This window comes from Dermacentor silvarum, chromosome 9 (genome assembly GCF_013339745.2).
Source record: "Dermacentor silvarum isolate Dsil-2018 chromosome 9, BIME_Dsil_1.4, whole genome shotgun sequence".
Taxonomy (NCBI): Eukaryota; Metazoa; Arthropoda; class Arachnida; order Ixodida; family Ixodidae; genus Dermacentor; species Dermacentor silvarum.
The window spans coordinates 86,906,355-86,930,750 of NC_051162.1; the positions used below are offsets into that span (position 1 = coordinate 86,906,355).

The 24,396-nt window shown below is 45.0% G+C and overlaps 1 protein-coding gene across 5 annotated transcripts in view; it reads left to right on the forward strand.

Moving 5' to 3' along the window:
* LOC125940348 (male-specific histamine-binding salivary protein-like) overlaps positions 1-24,396 on the forward strand; it is a 49,487-nt gene that overhangs the window by 20,113 nt on the left and 4,978 nt on the right. For 2 of the 5 annotated variants that reach the window (XM_049656430.1, XM_049656428.1), the window contains exons 4-5: positions 1,260-1,367; positions 3,946-4,260. The exons of 1 other annotated variant lie outside the window; for it this stretch is intronic. In XM_049656430.1, coding sequence (XP_049512387.1) covers positions 1,260-1,367; positions 3,946-4,106 — 269 coding nt within the window. In that variant the 3' untranslated portion in view covers positions 4,107-4,260. Of the gene's footprint in view, positions 1-1,259; positions 1,368-3,945; positions 4,261-21,126; positions 21,210-24,396 lie in introns of those variants that run through there. 2 more of the 5 variants (XM_049656431.1, XM_049656429.1) reach the window with 2 other exon arrangements.

A 24,396-nucleotide genomic window follows, 5' to 3' on the forward strand; every position in this document is an offset into this window, starting at 1 on the left:
CCTCAAATTTTAGTAAAGTTGCATTATTTCTTTTCAATGCTTCTTTCTCGTCCTCGAACTCCTCCTCCCTTGAAACCTTGCCTGAATCTTTTGTGCTTTTATTAGAATTTATATAACCGAGCTCTTAAAATAATGAATACTGCAGGTTAGGCTAATTCCACTTGCAACGTCCCTACATAGACTGAAACGTCCCTACATAGACTGAATGAAACATTCGATCAACCTAAGACTTTCCGAGATTCCCTCGTTTTCACTGAAGTGTCTTGCGACATCTTCCATGTTCCATATGCCAAGAACACAAATGGAAGACAAAATGGAGGTAGGCAGAAAAAGTGTACTTCATTCCAAGAAGAAATTGTCGCTGAATGCAATCACTTAAATCCATGTATCACTTTTTTATTCATATCGCCTGGTGCGATAGACCGCAGATCATGCCTGTCCTATATTCCTTTTTTAAAGGAATGATAGCTTTGCTATGCCGCTAACGACTCGTGGTTAAAGCTAAACGGGCAGTGCAATACTGAGAGTCTCTAGGCACCTAACTTCGCCAAACGTCATATTCGGTGCGTGATGTTTATTCGGATAAAAAGCTAAAAATGAATTGTAAGAGGGCGTTTGCATCCCACATTCAGATAGAAAGATGACAGAAATAGTTAGACTTGTCCTTGTTTCCTGTTTAAGCGCAAGCCTTTTCAGGAAGGCGGCATGGAGGCAAGGCCTCGAAGTCCCCACATGGCAGACCTGAGCCTGGGTCGTTGAACTTCGCCGGTATTGAATAAAGTTGTTTCCACCCATCCATCTATTCAGGAATGTATAAGGAAATGTGTAAAATGAATCTAATATTGTGAAGAAGGCCTGCTCGATAAATTCGCAGAGCCACCAAGCTATCAAAAATTTGATGACCTGCTGCAGTTTTTGCTGAACATACGTATCGCCAAAACAATGTAACTAAAGCAAAGTGCTCTATAAAGTGCAAAATACTACAAAACTGTTCTGCCAGATGTAACGACAGATACAAATGTAACTTTCTCAGTGACAATAAGAAGAGACAAAGGTTAGCCAGTATGAGCCGGTTTCATTCAGCGACCGTTGGTGAGAATGAATCTGGTCAACCAATGTCAATTTGCTCGTAATAGGTAATGCCTAAAAGATATCATTACGATAGAAGAAATTATTTCAGTGCAACCGAATCGCCAGGCGGCATATAAGGTAATATGTTTTTTTGCACAATGATAATACATAACTTTACATGTTCGCAGATGATCAACCTAAGACTTTCCGAGATTCCCTCGTTTTCACTGAAGAACAGTCTTGCGACATCTTCCATGTTCCATATGCCAAGAACACAAATGGAAGACAAAATGGAGGTAGGTATAAAAAGTTTACTTCATTCCAAGAAGAAATTGCTTTCAGTTGATTAGGAATGGGCGTTTTTATCAAGGCTACGTAAACACGCGACGCTATATGTCGAAAACAGTTTACAATTTGTTTATATTTCAAGTCGCAATACCTAACATTTGCGGTAATTATTTTCACTACCGGGTAATTGAATTTTTCCTAGGATGTAATCACATAGTTGAATACTTAATGATACTGGATGCAGCAATTCCCTTAATTACTTAGTTTGAAATACGATCATTGTGCACTTAGCTTATTGACTCTTTATTTGGGAAATATAGATGAGTGCTCACAGAAAAGAAATTTAATAACCATATCCATTAGTGTGAAAGACACTGAAACGTTTTTGTTAACACTCAAGAAAGTATAAATAATTAGCTTGTTTTGGTTGCATGAATTTAGTTCATGGTATTTATTTACTCTCAAGGTCAAGACATCACAGAGAGGAGTGGGTAAACATACAAAAATACAAATGTGTTAAAGTAGAAATTGTTGCGGCAATTAGTTACACCAACTTTCAAACGGTGGTCGATGAGTAGGGAAATATACATGGTTGGTAAAAAAAAGTGAGTCACGTAGGACATGTCTAAAATGATAAATTTCATCGAAAAAGGAGCGACAAGAAATTTTACGTCCAAGTGACAGATAAAAAAATCAGAGTCATTATGGTCACACTAGCTGTTCGTGAATAGTTCGATATAATAAACTGTGCAGGTCGATTTTGGATTGCTTCGATAGAATGGACGAGGGAATTAACTTGGGGATCTCAAATAGAAAATGCGTACTCCAATTTATGATGCACTAATCCTTTAAAAAGCACGCGGTTTGAACTGCTAAGGGAAAGTCTGAAATAACGCCTTAAGTAACCAAGTGATTGATTTGCGCTATTGACAATGTGGTTTCTGTGTAAAGATTCTGTAAAGATTCTCTTTAATGTGGGTGCCTAGGTATTTGTATGAGGAAACTTGAGACAGCGGAGCGTTTTTAAGAAAATAATCCCGAGGTGGAAAATTGCCAACAAGGTGGGAATTCTCATTACTTTACATGAGGTTACGTTCAGTTTCATCAGCCAAGTATTGCACTCTGCATAGACCCAGTGTAGGTGTGCCTGAAGGATGACACTATCAGTCGTTAATATTGCGCGGTAAATTACACAATCATCAGTGGACAACCTTATAGAGGAGGAAACGCTATTGGGTGAAACATCACGTCAAATATTAGCTTTTTAAAGCATATTGTAACAGCGATGTAAAGCCGAGTGGTGTAGTGAAATCAAGTCTGCTTGTAGAAATTGAGACTAACACCACTTTCAAAATATGCAGACAGAACGCAGCGCAATTCATGAGATTTTCGGCTAACATTTTACAAATAGCAGGCATCAAGCGGTATGGGTTCCTCAGTATTAAACGCCGAGGAAGTTATTAGCCGATTTAAAACGGATATTTCTACAGCGGTCTAAATACTGGATTTAAAGTAACCATTCGTGGCACTACTGCTATGCTTCATTTTCTAGATTTAAGCACGTACCGCGAAAGCAGTATCTGAACTTTCGGGTGCCTCTTGAAGGGTAAATTGCACCATAAGATCCATGCAATTGAAAATAAAGGGAAATATGTTTGAACTAAACAATGACAGACAGCTTAGAGTTTAGCTTTTAGCCAATACACAAATGTTGTTTGGGAATATTTTATCCATGTCATAATGTTACGAAAAAGTGTGAAATGAGCTTGCCCTTATTCTTACTTTGTCATACAGAGAAGGGAGCGCTTTATAAGTTTTCATTTCTACGGTGTGGACGATATTTGTATTTAACCTTGATTTAAACATTAAACCATATCAGAAACATTGCTAATTTATATGTACTGAAATTTGTGGAGCTAGCGTGGAAATGAAAATATACAAGAATGCTCACTTTGACAATTATACTTGTGCTTTTAAACTAAGTCATGTCTTAATTTTAGTCAACAAGTACCAATTCATTTCCCTTAGCAGAGTTAGTCTTATTTTGTGTGTCGAAGAAAAACTAATACTTGCAGTGGCTATTGACGATTTATGCTACCAATGCTACTTCTTTTGAAGGCACGGCAACCACAATTCCCGTTTGCTTCTTGTTTACCCTCATGTACTTTCACTGGTACCTTTTAGGCCCGTGTTAGACTGTGTGCTCGCGCGTCTGTGAGGAGTTGAACACAATTGACTAAAGTTATGTAACAAATAGAAATACTCTATGGACCAGTATTTGACATTATTGCAGACAGCCATAGAGTATCTTAGTAATTTTACAGTTGCTTTATTACCTCTTAATTTTAAGCGTTGGAATAAATATTGTGAGACAAACGTGCAATCCATGTGTTTGACCTGACCAAAAACCTAACAAATTGCTAGAAAAAAGTACACTACTATCGAAGCTCATCTTCACGTTTTGTCTCATGATTGTCAAAACGCGTACTGCGCCTTTAATGTATTATTCCAAAAAACGTTGTCAGAATGTAACTCAGACTATTTCTGCTATGACATAAATATTACCTCTTACTCCTTTTGTTGCAGATTACGAACTGTGGGTGCACGAAAGCAAAGTGAGCAGCATACCTCCCTGCTGTCTGTTCCTGTTTGAATACTTGGCAGAGAACCGGGAAAGGTACACTGTATATAATGATGATTGCAAGGCGACCACAGCGGACGTCCAGCAGCCAGGAACGCAAGCCTGATGCTTGCTGCGAAAACGACCAGTGCTCGGTTTATTTCGAGAATGTAGTTTCTAGTTCTGCAGGTTTGTCATGGTGGTTTTTTAAACAACCATCACAAATTCTGTCCGAACATTGTAGTAATTATTGCAAAATTTCAAATAAAAATATTTGCTTATACTGAATATTAGATGTTATCTTTGTAGAAAAATAAAAATTGTAAATTAATAAATGCGCCCGCGTCGAAAGAACTAGAAAAGTGATTTGCAACAATTCACTTGGAAACACAAGGATATGGTAAATTGCATATTAGATATCTTTGGTAGAATGCAATAAGACGCAAATGTTGTCCTACAAGCTAAAAGTAAAAGAGGTAAATCATGGGCCCCGTAATGTTCATTCAATCGTGGAGTCGCAATGCCGCCCAGAGAGCAAAGTAGGGGTGGCGATAGAAGTGTTTCAGACAAAAACAAAAACGTATTGCAGTTTGATAGGACGGGTAAACTAGAAAGAAATTTCAAATCCTAACTATACAAACACGATGCGGCGATCGCGTGTAGAAACACCAACGGGTTTCAGTTAATGACGTCAATCCCTGGATTCTAGGTGCAGCCACCTAGAAGCTTGTGCTTTCCTCTAAACGAACATTTCCGGCTGCTAGTCGTTTGACCAGTTCAAGTGTTCAATGGCTCTAAATCACCTTACGCGTTCTCGAGCGCTAGGTGCGGGAGAATTAAGCGCGGATGAAGGTAGGAGCGATCTGGGGTTTTCCTTGCATTTAGCATGGCACCGACAAGTTTGATCCACGGATAGATGACGTCTACCATTTCCAGTCTTTAGCAGTGAACGACTCCCCCTTTCTACAGCTGTAATGGGGCCTGAAAGGCTAGAAGGGGCAAGGTTACGCATCATGGGAGCTGCGTAAAATGAAAAACTGCTCGGCCAGGCGAATGTTGCTGTTCAATGTTTTGACTTTATTCGATATGCTGCCGATTTTTCACTGCAGTCGCTATTTAAGCGAGAACTTGGTTTGTCTCAGAAACGACCAGCTTCGCTCGCAAGCTTCAGGTAAAAACGATCAGCCGCCAACATACACACTTGCAAATATATGCAATTGGACTAGCTTCAACGTTTCACGGCCTCGACCGCATAATGGCAGTAGGGCTCCGCTATTCTGAGACGTCGAATAAGCTGGCGGGATTTTGCCGGTACGTCTAAGTTTGTGGAAAAGACAAATATTTCTATTCACTTCCGCTGGCCGGTGCAGGGATAGCCTGTACGTAAGGCGGACACATATAGCCTTTGCGAGTACGAAAAAAAAATCCCTCGAACCGCGCCTTTTATGCAGCTCCGTTGTAATCATTGATTTCTTGTTTACTTCTAAGCAGCAAGGCGCGTAGGTATCTGCGTTCGTGAGCCTACACTAACTGTATTGCAAATCTGCGAAGCTTCGCTGCTGTGTATACACTAGCTTGTTTTCACCTCACCAACTGCCAGGCGCATGTGACGTTGCGACTAGACAATGTGACCATACCTGCAGCGCCGTGGAGGTTAAAAGACGGAAGAGGGGAAAGAAAATGAGGCATAGGTAAATAATGTATAAATGTTTGACATTGAATCCCCAAACCACTGTGGACTACGAGGTACGCAGTAATGGGGATCTCCGGAGTCACTGTCACCACTTACCAATATTTCAATCGCACCCAAAGAATGACAGAACCGTTTCTGCACACCCGACGGCATGCGACACGCGCCCGAAACACTAAAGCGAACGAGTTACCGCGGTGACGGTCTTTGAAAGTCTGATTCAGCTGTTAACGAATATCGTATAACGAGGTGGGGGTTTGGCCGCGGTGTCGAAGCTGACACGGCTTCATTCCTAGCCTTGCAAGTCGATGGTTTCGACGCAACATGATCCTGCACTAAGCGGGAATATTGCCCATTGTGTCTTGAGCTACATTTTATGATCAGCACCACCGCAATGAGCAGTTTCTACTATCTGGAATGCAAGAAATTCTCCTTGCGGAAGACGAGCTGTATTCATGCATAATCTACTTTTAGTTATTTCTATATAAAAAACACTGTGCCGACTGTATTAAGGTGCACGTGCTGTATTAACCGTGCAACTGTGCCCTATATACCTAGTTAATAAAATCATATGTTTTTCTTCTGCCAAACTTTAAATTATGGGGTTTGATTACGATTTGATTATGAGGCACGCCGTAGGGGGGACTCCGGAATAGTTTGGACCTCATGGGGTTCTTTGACATGCATCTAAATGTAAGTACAGGGGGGCTTTCGCGTGTCGCCCCCATCGAAATGCGGCCACCGTAACAGGCATTCCATCCCGCGAACTCTTGCTTAGCAGCTCAACACCAAAGCCAGTAAGCAACCACGGCGGGTAATTTCTTCTATCACCTGAAGTATGCTTTAGCTGAATGTCCGCTTATGTGTGCGCAATCTGAAAGCATGCTGTACATTTATACAGGTATGTTCATGCAGACATATACACAGAACATATTTATCTAAGAAGAATGATTTGTTCAAAATACACCAAAGTTCCCAGCATAGGTTCACTATAGGTACTTAACACAGAATAAAGACTTATATACCAAACAAGTAACCTACAAAGTGCAAGAGCAAATACAAATGCAGATACCCAGTGCTCGTGCCCACAGCTTTTAAAATGTGAAACAAGCATAATGCTTGAACTCACATGAAGTTCAAGCTGTTGGAGACACTCCATATCCAGGCAGCACATTACATGCGGCCAACTAGGACCGATGATGGTTTTCTAGGACTAGGACTGATGATGGTTTTAAGACGGCACGGGCTGGGCCGCGAAGGCCTGCCGTTGCCTCCGTAAGGTCAGTGCTGGCAAAGCCACTGTAAAAGTCATCTAGCGCTGGCCCTGCCTTGCCGGTGAATACCCGTTAATGGCTGCTTTGCCGCTTTGACTGCTTTGCCTTCAGAGAGCCGTCATTGGCTCTACATCCCTAAACACTGGTTAATAACGTCCGTTCAAAGCTATTGATATAGCGACATTGTTTAGCAGTTCTGATAGACCTATAAATAACGGCCTGTCAAATAGAACGGCATTTCAATATTGCTTTTCAGGCCACATTCGCTGGCCATTCCCGACTATATATGTTTACAGCACGCAATATTTATTTGAATTTTTCACCGGTCACGCCAACTGCAACAAAATCGCTGTGGTAATTTTTTTTTGTTTCTTACTGAATTATTATGTATGTTCTGTATATTTTTTTGTTTTATTACAAATGCTGTTAACTTTCGCATAATTTTATCTATTGTGTTGAATCATTCGATCGGAGATTGTTTACAAGTGGCACAAGGGCACTCCATTATAACGCAGCAATGCGCACTAGCCGTGTGCATCCCCGATAGGCGCTGCCTTGCCGGTTGTCGTCGTCGGAAACTTCAACGTAGACATCTCAAAACATGAAACAAAGCCGTGGTTCACCCACTTCCTGGATGAGTTTCACCTCGGTTACTTCATCGATCCGACTCAATCAAATACCCTACATGGATCATGCATCTATTTAACTTTGGCCAAAGATATTTCTCAAATAAGAGCGGAAAAGATCATAGCGACTGCAAACCATGTATAACAGTCATTTCAAAGTAATAAATAATATAAAGGCTCATGTAAAAAGCATTGAAACGTGTGTTCGTGCCATATATAAGGTAGAAGAGCAATGTGCGTAATGAGCACACATCATGGCATCGGTGTTTAAAAAGTTGCTCTTCATTAGGCGCAACATAGCTACAGCTTCACTTACTGTCCACATTCGCAGGAGTAGAATAGCAGTGATTTTTTTTACGGAAAGGGAAATCTCCTCAGTGGTATTTTCGCCATCGTGTGGATGCTTCTTATTGACGATCTTTTATTATAGATCGCGACCCGCTAACTCGTCGCCAAGAAGAGCAGCCACTCCCATCAATCTGACAGCGAAGGGTATAGAGGGCTTTCATGTTTTCTGATTATGATCGTGCCCTGTTGTCTTGAAGCCCCGAAGAATTCCTGGGACCCTAGCCATAGACAGCTTCGCAGTATATATATATATATATATATATATATATATATATATATATGTGTGTGTGTGTGTGTGTGTTTGTGAACGAGACGAAAGAGAACCGAGGGGCCCGATTTTTTTAATAAGCATATCATAAGAAGTCAACAAACAATAACACCAGGGACCGCACAGGGTAAATTACTTGTACTTGATAATTGAATTAATGAAATGAGGAATTAATGAAAGTGAAAATGGATGAGAAAACAACTGTGCGCAGGTGGGGAACGAACCCACGTCTTCGCATTACGCGTGCGATGCTCTCACCATTGAGCTACCGCGGAACCGTTTTCCCATTCACTTTCTGGGGTATATGTTGGCTTCTTATGATACGCTTATATATATATATATATATATATATATATATATATATATATTGTTACGCGCTATGCCGACCATGGAAGAATGCGCCAAAAAGGCGATGAAGACGACGATCAGAGCAGCGCTCGTGTTGTTGTTCTGCCATCTTGCCTGCAGCCGTCTCTCTTTGTATGTATCGTGTAAATATAATTTTCCTATCCGTTTTGCTACTCATATCCCCGTGGCATTTTGGTGGAGGTGCGGGGTACCCACACGGTACAACGGAGCTCCGCAGCGGCCGACGCTTGGCTTTATCCACGATGGCGGAAGAGGTGTCTGCGCCCACCGAGGCGGCAAAAACGACAACGGTCGTCCTGGCTCAGCTAAAGAACCCAGGCACATTCTGCGGGACTGACAACGTCGACATCAAGGACTGGCTATCCCTGCACGAGCGTGCAAGTAAGAATAATCGCTGAGATGAGACCACCATGTTGGCCAACATACTATTTTATCTCGAGGGAACCGCGAATGTGTGGTTTCAGAATAATGAACAGGAAATTGGGAGCTGGGATGCATGCAAGGAAAAGATGCGTTCCCAGTTCGGCAAGTCCACAGGGAGAAAGGCAGCAGCAAAGAAGGAGCTGGCATCTCGTGCGCAGACAGCGACAGAGTCATACCTGACTTATATACAGGACGTGCTTGCCCTTTGCCGCAAAGCGGACGACAGCATGACGGAGTCTGAGAAAGTAGGCCACGTGTTAAAAGGCATAGTAGATGATGCCTTCAACCTGCTAATCTGCAAGGACTGCGACACCATTGATGCCATCATCCAAGAGTGCAAGCGCTTTGAGGCCGCCAAAAGTCGACGCATTGCCAATAACTTCGCTCGACTTCCGAACACGGCAGCAACGTGGTCCTGCGAAGACGTACCTGAGCCGTCGGCGCCGCTCACCGTGGAACACGTGAAGAAGATCATCCGACGTGAACTTGATGCTGCGTCTCCTGCTTCTACGTGCGGCCGTACTTGTGATCATAGTTCCCAGATGGTGCCACTAGTCCAAGCTATCGTTCATCGGGAGCTCTCCAATGCTGGCCTGGACTCTGTGTGCGCCGCAGCTCCTTCGCAGCCGATCGACCGCCGTCCCTCACTTTCGCACGCCCAAGGTCAAAGGCCGCCTTTCCGTACTCGCAACCCAGCCGAATGGAGGACTGCTGATGACCGTCCAATTTGCTTTAACTGCCGTCGTATTGGACACGTGGCCCGCCATTGTAACAGCCGGTGGTATCGGTATCAGGCTCCCTATGGAAACAACCGTAACAACCGTCACCCAGACATGGATCATGGCCGATTTCAGCCCTACCACGAGCATCCCCAAACCACCGCTGAAGACGCTCCGCCCATGCCGTATCGTCGTTCGCCGTCCCCACGTGGTCACCAGTCCCGTTCGGCGTTGTCGCGTCGCCAATCGTCTCGCTCGCCCCAATTCCGCCGCCCTACGTCGCCGATTGCACGACTCCCTCTGGAAAACTAGACGATGCAGCTCCCAGAGGTGATGCTGCATCGACGACCCGCCTGTCAAATCCTCTGACCACACTGCAGACCAGGCGAAACCTGATAGACGTTAAACTGGATGACGCACATGTTGTCGCTCTAGTGGACACTGGGGCTCAGATATCAGTGATGAATTCGGAGCTTTCGGAGCTTCGTCGCCGCCTTAAGAAGGTCCTAACACCACCCACAGTACCGCTCATTCGTGTCGCCGATGGCGGAACGTTTCCCGTGCTAGAGATGTGCTCCGCGCGAATAAGTGTTGCCGACCGATCCACAAGCGTACTCCTTGCCGTGCTCGAGAAATGCTCGCATGACCCCATTCTCGGTATGGATTTTCTGTCTGCCCATTCTGCCCTTATTGACTGTGGAACCGGCTTGCTTCAGCTAGACCTACCGTGCTACCATGACGCTCCTACTACACGCCAGCCGCGCTTGTGCTCAGTGGATTACGTTCGGCTACCTCCTCAAGCCGTTATGTATGTGAAATTGCGGTCTTGTTCGCCCATTCCCGATGGCGATTACATTTTGACCCCGATCGTTGACGTCTTATTCGACAAAAGCGTCGCTCTTCCTCACACCCTTATCAGAGTTGCAGATAATAACACGTCTCTACCCATACTGAACTTTAGCGGGTGCACGCAACTCATCGCAAGCGGCATGACTCTAGGCCACATTGCTTCTATCGATGAGTGTGCCGTTTCTGCATTCGTCACCGACGCTTCTTTATCCTCTGCCCCTTCCTCTTTCTCGCACAATCTCGACGACGGTAATATTGACAAGATGATTGCGTCTGGCCTCATTCCTGCACAGACCGCCGATATGCGGCGCGTATTGAAGTCCTACCGCGACATCTTTGACTTCAATGACCGTCCTTTGGGGCAGACATCTGTGGTCACTCACAAGATTAATACTGGGGACGCCAGCCCAATCAGACGACGTCCCTATCGCGTGTCCCATGCCGAGCAAGAAGTGATACAGCGTGAAGTCGACAAGATGCTCATCAAGGACGTCATTGAGCCTTCATGTAGTCCATGGGCATCACCAGTCGTCCTGGTGAAGAAGAAAGATGGCAGCTGGCGCTTCTGCGTCGACTACCGGCACCTAATTAAACAAGGTAACGCGCAAGGACGTCTACCCTTTGCCGCGGATCGATGACGCTCTCGACTGTCTACACGGCTCTGCATACTTCTCTTCTATCGACCTGAGGTCAGGCTACTGGCAGATCTCCGTCGATGATCAAGACCGTGAAAAAACAGCATTTGTTACGCCTGATGGACTTTACCAGTTTAAGGTAATGCCCTTTGGACTGTGTAATGCCCCAGCCACTTTTGAAAGGATGATGGACTCCCTCTTCCGTGGATACAAATGGTCAACTTGCCTGTGTTACCTTGACGATGTCATCGTGTTCTCACCGACATTGACAGTCACCTTAGCCGATTGTCGGCAGTTCTTGAAGTTTTCAGGCGAGCAGGCCTTCAGCTGAACTCTTCCAAATGCCGTTTTGGCCGCCGCGAAATCACTGTGCTTGGCCACCTTGTGAGTGCTGAAGGCGTGCAACCTGACCCAGATAAAATTCGTGTTGTGAAAGACTTCCCTATACCACGTTCCACTAAAGACGTCCGGAGCTTTGTAGGATTGTGCTCCTATTTTCGACGTTTTGTCAAGAACTTCGCCGACGTTGCCCGCCCACTCACGGAAATCTTGAAGAAGGAAACTCCATTTTCTTGGGGTCCTGAACAGGCCACTGCGTTTCACACGCTCACGACGTTACTTACGTCACCACCCATCTTGGCCCATTTTGACCCGTCAGCCCCCACTGAACTTCGCACCGACGCCTGTGGACATGGCATCGGCGCTGTTCTCGCCCAGCAGCAACAAGGTCGCGATCGCGTCATCGCCTGTGCCAGTCGCCTTCTTTCCTCTTGAGAGTGCAAATTTTCCATCACTGAACGCGAGTGCCTCGCACTAGTTTGGGCTGTCGGCAAGTTTCGACCATACTTGTTTGGCCGCACCTTTTCGGTCATCACCGACCACCATGCGCTTTGCTGGTTGTCTTCCCTCAAGGATCCGACTGGACGACTTGGTCGCTGGGCACTGAAACTGCAAGAATACAGCTTTGACGTCACTTACAAGTCTGGCAGACTGCACCAGGATGCGGACTGCCTATCCCGTCATCCAGTGGACCCTCCCGACTTGTCAGCGCACGATTCGGACGCCTGTGTCTTCGCGATATCCGCTTTATTCGACATACGCAGCGAACAGCTCACCGATGCCAATTTGCGGTCAATTATCCACCGTCTACAATCTCATGACTGTGCCCCGTCCCTACAATTATTCGTGCTTCGTGACGGCATCTTATACAGACGCGACACCAGCTCCGATGGCCCAGAGCTTCTACTAGTTGTACCCGAAACACTCCGTTCCACTGTCCTCGAACAGCTTCATGATGCCCCAACAGCTGGACATCTCGGAGCAACTCGCACGTACGATCGCGTTCGGCGTCGGTCCTTCTGGCCAGGCCTCCACCGCTCTGTGCGCCGATACGTTGCTTCTTGCGAGTCTTGTCAGCGTCACAAGCATCCATCCTTGTCGCCAGCCGGTCCTCTTCAGCCCATCGACATTCCCGGTGTCCCGTTCTACCGCGTCGGCCTTGATCTCATCGGGCCATTCCCAACATCTCTGACTGGGAACAAGTGGATTGCCGTCGCTACGGACTACGCGTCACGATACGCTATCACGCGGGCACTACCGACAAGCTGTGCCACTGACGTTGCGGAATTCCTACTTTACGACGTTATTCTTCACCACGGCGCTCCTCGACAGCTGCTGACCGACCGTGGTCGCTCCTTTCTGGCCAAAGTCGTCGACGACATTCTTCGTTCGTGTTCCACCCGTCACAAGCTAACCATTGCCTACCACCCGCAAACCAATGGGCTTACTGAGCGCCTCAACCGCACGCTGAGCACAATGCTCTCCATGTACGTTTCCTCAGACCACCGTGATTGGGACAGCACCTTGCCTTGTGTGACATTCGCCTACAACTCGTCACGCCATGACACCGCTGGCTTTTCCCCATTTTACCTCTTGTTTGGCCGCCATCCCACATTGCCCTTCGAGACGCTTTTACCATCACCTGTGCGCCCTGTTACCGACTACGCCCGCGATGCAGCTATCGGCTGCAACGGCTTGCCAGATTGCCAGGGATCGTCTTTCTGCCTCCCAGCTGTCCCAGAAGGCCCGCTACGATAGCCATCACAGAGTCGTTAATTATTTACCGGGCTCTTTGGTCCTCCTTTGGTCCTCCTCTTTATATTTTCAATTCAAGTTACCGCAGGCTCTGGCTCCAAACGAACTGTAAATTTTGAGCTGTCAGCTTAGCAGATGCGCTTGGTCTGTACAATGGTCTAGATATATTGCGTGAAGAAACTAAGTTACTGAATATTACTGTCTTTTTACAATAATCGAGAGCCAAGGAGGACAATACATCATTGTCGCTACAAGCTTACTCCAGTATAGGTGGCATTATTATTTTGAGCTCGCGCCGAAGTTCAATTGAACTGGGCATTGCAAAGAGAAGCCTTCGCCTTCCCAGAAAATGACAAGTAGGAAAACAATGAAGAATACCTCCGATCATCCTAGTGGCGCTGAACTCACGAGCAGCACTTTCAGATGAGGTCAGTGTCTCCGAGCCCATTAACAGAAAGGTGACAATCACCTATAGAAGAAAAGAAAACAGATCCGCCGAATATGGTAATTTCCTGGGCTCTTGTCGACGCAGTCTCCATGGAGGTGCACACACACGCGACTATGAAATTCGAGCGAACGGTACGTTCCTTCACCCATGCAGCATTGCTTGATCTGGCCTCCGAAATAAATGTGCAAGTACCACTTCTCTGAGAGTTTGTGATGCGCTGTGTTTTCCACCACCTAGGTAGCACTGTTGTTGCGCGACAGATGAATGGTTGATGCCCTCAAGAACGCAAGCCAGAGTTCATGAGATGTATTAGTTGCGTGGACTTTCGGCAGATGTCAAACGGTATGTCAAAGGCTGCCGTGAATGCCAGTGGCGAAAGCTTCCGTGAAGTCTCCCGGGCTATTGCAACCCGTTTAAAGACCTCATTACCCATTTGACCAAGTCTTCATGTCGTCCTCACGCCATTTCCGAGAAGACGCCATAACCGACGGCAACAAGAGGGTAATTGTCGCTACTGACCATTTAATCCGTAATGCCATGACAAAATCGCTCCCGCGAACCGCGGCTTCCGAGGTAGCGGAGTTCTTCATGTATCATATCGCATTTCAGCATCAATGGGGCCCCGTCCAGCGTACTGACATACAGCAGGCGACGTTCACGGCACTGATCATGGAAGAAATTTTTGAATAGGGCAAAACCAGGCATCTAAAAACGAGTGCTTACCATCCGCAGTCCAACGGACATACAAAGGGCCTAAACAAGATTGTCAAAGACATTACATATCTGTGTTAACGCGCTCAGTATGTGCTCCATAACGTAAGCCACTGCCACAGCTACCGTCTGTTGAAAAAGAGGAGCGAAGTTTTCCATTACAGAAATGCGCATACCCCCAGGCTTTAGGCTGCCTGCTTTCTTCGTGGAGTGACAATACAGTCACCCGCATAGCATCCCGTAAGTCATCAAGCCTTAGTGACGCGTGGTTGGCCATGGCGGATGCTGCCCTAGCTTCGAAAATATTATTGTTTTTAACTCCTGTTTTTTTAATTGTCTTCGATGAAGAGATCGCTGCTCGCTGTGCCAGTGCATAATCGAAGAAAGCTGATGACGGATAACAAGAGGTATGTGTATTGCAAAACTGGCGACGCGCTCTCCACTTTTTTTATCGAGAGCGTCGCTGCAGCCACAGCTCACGTGTTGAGGGTGATAGAACCTCGACGTCAAGCAGAAAACATGGGGTCCCATCTAGTCTTTCATGAACTTCGCGTATAAAACCGCCCTATAAGAAACAACATGCTTCACATCATTTCGCCTCCTGTACAGCCGCGAAGTGCACACGATGCTGGTAGCTATGATTGAGTGTCATGACAGAGAGAACCTAAGAACTGACGCCGAATAATTCGCTGAATGCATTAAAGATGCCGTCCAACTCGCGCCGGTGCACATGGGTCAGCAGCTGCACGGAGATGCACGACGTTGTAATATTCACCACGGCTAAGCGTTCTATAAACCCGAAGAACAAGAAGGGTTGGGACTCGTTTGACGCAGTGCCCTTAGTAAAATGTTGCTGAGCCAGTATTTCGGTCCATACAAAGTTGTGCACCGCATTAGCGACGTGAATTTCGAGGTGGTAATGGACGGTACGGCACAAACCCACCGTATACAATAACTAGCTCTGACGTAGTTCACATCATGCGCACAAAACCGCATTTTATGCATTCGTAACTTTGTCTTTTATTCTTCTTTTATATTTATTCTCCCATATGCGCTAATGTAGTTACCTCTGTTTACAATATTCATCGCGCTTCACCGCTACTGTACTTTTGACTTTGCTATAGCTGTCAGTATAGCATCGTTCTTCAGCATGTATGAATTTTTGTCGTCTTAAACCAATTTTACAGCGTTGAGGTGATGCTCTTTCCTAGCAATGGTACAAATTCCACCGGTAAGAAACGGCACAGTGCAATAGAACAGGCTTATGAGGAAAAGAACACAGAAATGTGCGCGCAGCGCACCACGCTCGATTGTCTGGTCTTGCGACGTGTTTTTCAGGAGCCAGCTGCCTCAATAAACCCGGCCAGTTCCTTTACGAAATACGTAAAATAGTAGGATCCCCCAGTAGTAGTATGATCCATGACTGCATATCGAAGGGAACTCAATACCAGTTAATAAATGGTGATCGGTAGTATAGTGTCAATATATCATCTGGATTCCCGAGTGGGTAGTTTTGCGACCCTTACTATTCTTAGTTTCTATCAGAGTTTTTTTTTTAATTGAAAGGACTATGCGGTACTAGGCCGATGACTGTGTCGTTTTTAGGAATATGAAGGATGTATCAGATGTCTCCTTTTTAGAACAGAAGAAACAGTAGGCTACTTTGGTAAAAAACATGAAAATACATCTCAATACTCAACAGTACGACTTGTCTTGTTTACAGGCGAGCGGTCGTCTGTTAGGTCCACTATAATTTATTGGAAGTGCTCGAGGAAAATGTCCACTTCAACATATTCGTGAATTTTTTTCAAAAAATACACCCCGGAGTAAACAAATCAAACACGTATCTACGAACGCGTGTATAATGCCTAACTTTATCCGACGAAACTTCAACGTACGCTAGAAAACGAAAGACAGTCATGTTCGGAAATTGACAAAGGTATGCTTCAGCGGTATGCGATCCGCGTTAAAGCAGGTCATCTTCCGCTATAGCGCGTTTAAAAAAGCATAGCCGCACTATAATTAGCAATTACCACGTTTAAGGCGGCAGTATTGCATCTGTCAGTCGAAGCTTAGGTTGGTGAGCTCATCAACAAATGCGGGTAAAGGTAAAACCTTCAGTTTCTATGACCCAAATACCTTACTAGGTGACAGTTCACTTAGGAGCCATGTATGCTAGCCATTTACTGTTTATTTTAACGTCATGTCCATGCAGTAAACTAAGGGAAATGTCATGCCGCATGGGTGCTTTGTAATAAATTTACTATCATTTACTTAAACAGCTTAGTTTTGAAGAGCAGTCCGCCTTGGCTATTATTTACGATTGCTCAGTCTTAATATGTATACATGGTTTCCTATGACATCTCCTTTGAACCCCCCTGCAATAATGCCTGTCTATATACAAAGTTATGTAATTTGCACATTTAGATAATATAAATCGACCAAGCTAGAATGAAAATGAGGGAATAAATAAGTTGGCATCACGACGGTTGTATGACAATCTGGGCATGAACACTATATGACGACGAGCATGACAAGAGTCGGATGACTAGCTGGAAGAACTGCAATGACAGTACCACAAACACGAGCATATACTTAACCACTGAACACAGGGCGCGTCTTGTAGCCACCTTGGCCGAATAAATTCATACTCATTGTGATAACTTTTTCAACTGTTTAATAATGCAAAAAATATCCGCAAGTCTAACAACCACATTGTTGCATTCCTAATATATCTGCATTCTCGCAAATATAATTATGAAAACTACGACAACACATCTCTGGGGTTTTTCGAACCATCTATGACGCGATCTCATGGTTTATTCTCTCTGTTTTTACCCTTAGAAGAAACAATGCCTAAATTATTCTGAACAACTATTCTTTCAGTGCAGATAACTAAGGGCTGTGCTCCGCATGGGCACACTGAAAAATAACTAAATGATCGAGGACATGATCTCATCATCGTCAAGACCTGTACGCCTAAGTAAATGATAAGTTTTAGATCATAGGTTTGCGCAGCTATCCCCAATGACGGTATTAGAAGTAATAACAAAGCCTAGAATTAAAGTGTGTGAACATAACGCTTCCTTTTACCACCTGACTTCTTTGTCTGCTATAAAATGACGAACGTGCAGAAGAACAAAGGAGGTAGGTGCATACTACACCTACGCTTTCCAAGTACATTTACGTAAGAATAATCAAAATGTTCTTGTGGTATGCAGATCACAATGACGTTTAGAATCAACATGTTTTATTTTCGCAGAACGCGACATGGGATAACGTATCGACGTGAAGGCGTAGACATCCGATCTCATTGTTAATACTAAGGAAGGACCGGTATAAATTACGAAGCTGCAACTTGCCAAGCATTCTTTCGCCGGTGTAAGTTCCAAAGCACTGAGAATGAAACTCCTTCTAATTTTCCTTGTTCTTGGAGTCGCTCATTGCACGATTCAACAAGAGAACCAGAAAGGTACGGCCACGGTACCTGCTTGGGCCAGGGAAGACGTATTTGGTATATATCAAGACGCCTGGCAGGTAAAACGATTTTGCCCTTCTCATACTTCTGCATGGAGAAGTTTGTTATGTGGGTAGACTGGAAAAACAAGGTGTGATAAGACCTATCGTGGCTTTCATTTAATTACGTTCCTTCTGTTAGATATCCGTTTTGCTTATTCTATACTCGCACACCTTACCACTTGTAGATTTTAAAGCCAACTAATTTAAATTGCAGGAAAACACCTATGCGAGTGTCAGTACATTCGGTGTTTAGTAAGTAATTCAACGCTGAAATTGATGCAATCCCGTAATCTTCAACTTACTTACAATCTTTATACGCTCCCGAGGTCCGAATACAGCTATGGAAGATAACCGTTCTTCAAGGTCGTTTTTATTATCTACCGTTATGTGAGGAACGTAAAAAATATATTTTAAAATTTAAACACCAGGGTTAGATGACAAATGCTGCGTTCCCATGTGTATAAAAAATAACCATTTCCGCATGTGTGCTATCGTAAAAACTGCATGTTATTGGCTTAATGACGAGATGAAAGCGGAACTACGTGTATAACAATGCCATCAGAAAGCCGCGTCCCGTATTTTCCCGGAATCTGATTGATTTCAAAACACACCACAAGGTTGCTAGTTAAGAGGTCTAGATAAATTTATTGTCAAATTTCTCGATAGCGGAATACAAGAATATGAGCAAATCACTTCTTCAATGTTACTAAAGCACCGTAGTTCATGTTAAAAATGAATACTTTGCGCAATCACTCCCGAATATTTCTCGAAAAATTAAAATCTGTGTGCAATGTATTCTAAAAGCATTCTTAGGAGGATACAACCATCCCTCGTGAATACGTGCCGAAATAGGTGTCTTAGTTTTTGATTATTTTCTCTGCAAGAGACTAAGAATACTAAGGGTTTGCTGCGTTTTCCTAAAGCTGCAATGTATTACCCGCTGCGGTGTCCTAGCGGCTGTGGTGTCGCGACTCTAAGCGCGGGGGCAGGGCATCGAATTCCGGCCGTGGCATCCGCAAGCCGATGGTGACGAAATGCAGCAACGCCCATGTCCCGTGCATTAGGGGCACGGTAGAGATCCACTGATGGTCAAAATTAATCTGGAGTCCCTCGCTACGGCGTGCCTCATAATGAAATTGGGGCTTTGGCACATAAAACTCCCGAATGTGTTCATATTATTAGTTAGCGATATCTACCTTTCATAAACATATATGGTTGAAGCATTGATTGCGACGCCAAAATGAGGAACAATGACTTGTTTTAATGGCTACCATAAACATTTCTGCTGTGTAACAGAAGTCTTTTTAGCTGGTTTGCCATGCCCGTTGTTAATACAAGAAATACAATGGTGGAGCTCTGGCATATAAGCGCTAGCTTATCAGATGATAAAAAGCTCGACGCAGAAATCTAGAGCTGTTTTGTTTTGTTTTGTTTCAGAGTATCAAACAAGATAGGGTGCAATTTACTATCTCGTGAAGGCTACATATAGTGAAGATGACGTGTGGGGCACTGATTTCACATGTGTGACTGTAACGGCAACAGAAGTCTCTGAAGAACAGAAGACGATTGAAGCTACGATAACGTTCAAGAATAACGCTTCCTCAACACCGTTAGTATCTTTATCTTTATAATGAAATACAGCAGAAAGCTACAGTAGGATCAATGAAAAAGAAATTAGTCAGTCAAATTAGTGCGGTGCATATATACCAGGAAACGAAATGAATCGGGTAGTTTCAACGTTCTCTCCGTGCATCCTAGTATAGCAAGAAACAAACGCTTGAATTCAAACGTCGCTTTAGGAAGCCGCCCAAACCGTTAAGGAAAGGCTTACGAGTTACTTTACGCAGCTCATCCCATCTGGAGCATTTTTTATTCCATAAATGTTCTTCATTTGTGTCCTACAGTTCTTTTTTTATGTAGATGCTGTGCATTGGCTTAACCGGCTCCTTGTGAGGACACAACACGAAAAAAGAATATAGCAGGAGCCACGCACTATGGGAATAGGTATAAGAGGAGCCTCGCGTGATAGGAAGCAAAGTCTTTGCTTTCAAGCAACGCAAATTTATTTGCAGAAATAATATGCAAAGTCCAATTCGGTGCCTAACGCGTCACAAAATGTTCCCCAGACAGGACGCCGCACCTTTGAGCAAGAACACAGAACCATCACTGAAGAAAGGACCTTCCGCTGGTGTAGGATGTTTGCTCAGCAAATGAGGTCGCGTAGAAGGTGCCACCGAGGACAAACAGTTCTTTTCTATGGTCGCTGAGACCGCCTGTATTTTCAAAAAACCAGATGGGATGAAGAAGTTAGGAAATTTGCAGGCGCAAGTTGGAATACGCTAGCGCAAGACAGGGGTAATTGGAGATCGCAGGGAGAGGCCTTCGTACTGCAGTGAACATAAAATATAGGCTGATAATGATGATGATGACATAATCGGTACATTTTAAGCGATAATGAACAATTTGGCGCAAAAAACAACCTATGGAAAATGAATGCCCTTAGAGATACATACGGCACCTTAGAAAATGCTTGGGGAAGATAATAAAAGGGGTAGGCCAACTGATATCTGGGTGTCGGTCAGCTTGAAATCTGGCGTTGGTTAAACGTGAAATTTGGAGGTGGGCCAACTGAAATTTAGGTGTGGGCCAAACTGACATATTTTGGGCTGTACCAACTCTAAGTATACCAGTGGTACAAGTTGAAATTTGGGGTGACCCAACATAAATTAGGGGTGAGCCAACCTAAATTTCCGCGTGGGCTCACCCCTAATTTCGCCGTTGTATGAACATGGACCAAATTAAATTTCGCAGTTTTCCAACATGACTTTTTAACGTGGGCCAACTGAATATTTGGTTCAAAATATATTGGGACAAAAGTTTAGACAAAAGTTACTGTCAATGTAGAACTACAGCTGAAAAACAGGCATGATTCATCGCAATGTTTTTAGACCTTGCCTACAATTGTGTACGTTTGCGTATTGCATAACTCTTTTTAAAAGAAGTAGAGGTGTTTAAAAATTGTGATAGAAGTGTGTCGAGTTTCCTCATTTGAGACTAAATATTTATACAAATGTGCCTTAGAAGAAGCCATTCTCAATGTCGCATAATTACGCACGTGACGCTGTGGTGCTCGCTGTGAAAAGTTTTTGTGAACATGCATGTTACAAATTACAGACAGACCTCTAAAGAAACAGTCACCGCCGTTAAGATGTACGATTACAAAAATAAGGAAAACGCCATAGAATACAAGACACATGGTAAGTTTCCCTTATCAAGCTTACCCGCAGTAATTGCATCTTGACATAATGCAGCATTTCCTTTCATTTATTTATATAAAAATGCGACTGTGAATCTTATGGAGCTTAGCCAGAGCGCTCATGATTTTATTAGAAATAAATAACGGAATGTTCTAAGCGGTTGTACTTGAAATAGTACATTTAAAGAGAGACTAACATACTTTAAAGGGCCTCAAAACCACCCACAGGTCGAAATTTAGGTGTGTTGTCGCAGTTGTGCACGAGTCTACAACGAACACGTAGCCGCGAGAATTTTTCTAAGTGATGCCGGAATAGCCGAGTTGCACGCCTTTGTTATCAAAATATGGTCCACATTCGTTTCGCTCTTTTCTTCCATAGTCTCCTCGCCGAGTGCTTCTCCAAATGTCACATGAAATAGGTCATCGCCAACACGATTCTCAAAACACTCCCCACTTCTGGTTAAGGCACGTCCACTCTAGCCGCAAATACACCGACGGCGAACCGGCCTCCAGTGCCATAGAACGTCTGACGCGCGAGAGGTGTCCAAAAGGAGACAGCAGTTCCGCCGGCGCACCGCCCGCATCACGATGCGGGCTGCGCGCCGCGAAGCTGCGCGCCTCTGCCACCGGCGACGAAAACATAGGCTGCAGCTTCTGTTCCAAGCAAAATAATTTTCAATAGATAAAGTGATTCGTAAATTGTACATTTTATGAAGAACGATATCCACTGTCAAACGTAAAGCATGAACAAGAGCTGCGATACTTGTCGAGCTCAGCTGTAGTGCACGGCTACCGACGGGAAACGACCAGCGCGGCTGTGCTCGCATCGCAGCCGATGGCGGCGCAAATATAAGCATATTTTCTTCCTTTTGTACAATTATTGCGAAAAGCGATAACAACGGTAAGAAAATATTGCGGCTTGTGAGCGTCGGTTATTCATTCCGAAGCGCCGTCCTTTTTAGCTTTGAAGTGAACAGGAAAAAGCCTATAGCGACGACATAGGCCCAGTCGAGCGATCGGCGGTGGTGGTGGTGACGCTGCCGCACAAATGGGTCCCGGTCTCATCCTCTCTACGGCAAGGATACCTCGCAGTTCGCGTGGAAAACCGCTGTAGAATGGTGGCCCGCGACTGGCAAACGGCATGCGGCGAGTTACCGTGCCGGTAACGGGGACCTGGACTCGGCGCTTCTCGGCAACCCGCTGTTGCTGTGGTAACGGCCGGTGTTCATGCGAAGCGTGCCGCTATAGACCCTGTGTTGCGTACACGTCTGGAAAGGCCAACACTGTCGCACTCTGGTCGCGCAGCTAATCAGACTGCTTAGCACGACTGTGTTGGAACCCGAGCGATTTGGCACTTGCGTTGCGGGCAGTAAATACCGATTCGCAAGGGCGCACAAGCGAGCAACACGACGAGAAAGATCAGAGAGCGCGCGCACCTGCTAGGAGACAAACCGCAAGTCGTAGGTTCTTGTTCGACCAATGCGCATCGTCATTGCCGCTGACATCACCAGATGCACCCTGCTGACATCGTGACGTCCGCTGGGGATACCGGGAAAGCTAGGAGAGGAGGACGGCATTGGTTCTTTTTTATTTTGTGGCGCGCCCACAGCGCGTAGCGCTGCAGCGTTTGGCGTCGTTGAACCTGACGGCATTCTGAACTCGATGCGCGTGTTTACTTCAAATGTTAGAAAATTATCTGAGGTGATTTAGGGGCCCTTCAAATATAGGCATTTTGTTGTAAACACATGTGCTGTCGCATAAAAGAGCAGCTCTTCAAATTTTGAATAAGAACCATGAGGTCACATCAAATTTTGCATTTCAAGAAGCAGCGTCACCATCCTAAAATGAACAGCTAACTATTTTGCTTAAAATGTGGATTGCAAACATTTTCTATACTAATCAGGGAACTATTCAATAGGTGGCGGTTATGTTCTGCTGCCGGTCCATTTCTTCATGGCTTGCTTTTTCCTATCCCAGTTACTACAATCAGATGTTACCCAATTACAAAAAAAATTTACACAAGCAAGACATACACAAAATGGAGAACACATTGATGACACGGAACGAAGTTGTCGACGACAACACAGTCGCAGATGCCCCCGTGAAAATATTTCCATTGTTGAGCGCGTGTCCTCTTTTGCGGAAATTGTGTCTAGCAGTGAATAAATATTGGACCCAGAAGCAAGTGCTTTTCGCAAAATTAGCACATGTGGCATATGGCAGCGGCTATGAGTGGCGCTGAGCAACGCGACACACGATTTGCTATTCTACAATGTTGGCAGCACCCGTTCCACGCAAAAGAAACAACTTACGTTTGACACACTAGCTCATAAACAAGAAACAATTAAACCATCGCATGCGAAATGAACGCACTGACAGTACACATGAGGCATGTGAGCGCGCATGCAACTTCCTAGCATCGGGCACTGATTCTTTCTGTAAATTATCTTCTTGCGTTGTAATTAAAAGAAATGTCTACAACATTTGGAATACAATACTACAATATAAAAAGAAAATGTCGCAGTTTCGCCCTGAGGACGAAGCAATGAATGCGATAGCAACACAGCAATGTCATACGAAGTAAGGTGAGCGGCTTTGGTAGCAATATGAATTGTAGTAAACATGAGCTGATTAAGTAAGCAGGCGTGCTGCGGTGTAAGTAGACCGACATGAAGAGAGACTCGATGACCACGAGAAGGCGCGTGTGAAACGGTGGTGTTGATGAGAAGCGCTTCCCGTGGGCTGCGCGTGCGAAAGGACACACCTGTAGCGCTGCACTGCCGATCCGGGCAGCATTGCATGCGTAGCGTGCGTTGGAAAATGTGGCCCGACTATTACTAACTGAATGAACAAGCGTGGTGTGAGCGCGCACAAACAAACACGAATAGATCACACTGAATGACTGCAGACAGCGACTGTCAAAACGCTGGCAGCAAGCATACGCCGCAGCTGGCGAAGGTACGTGCGGTCTATCGCTTCAACGGAAACTGAGCGGCGAATGCACGGCGCATAAAGGTCAGAGCCGTGTGGAGATAAGAGACGGTGCGGACGAGCGACGAGCGCGGTTGTTGGCAGAGTAAAAGTGCGCCCCCCCCCCCCCTCCCGCTCCCTCCGGCGCTGGCTTCCTGCTTCCTTGTTTGCGCGTGGGAGATTGAGTGCGTTCGCTCTCTGTGATAGCGCGCGTCCAC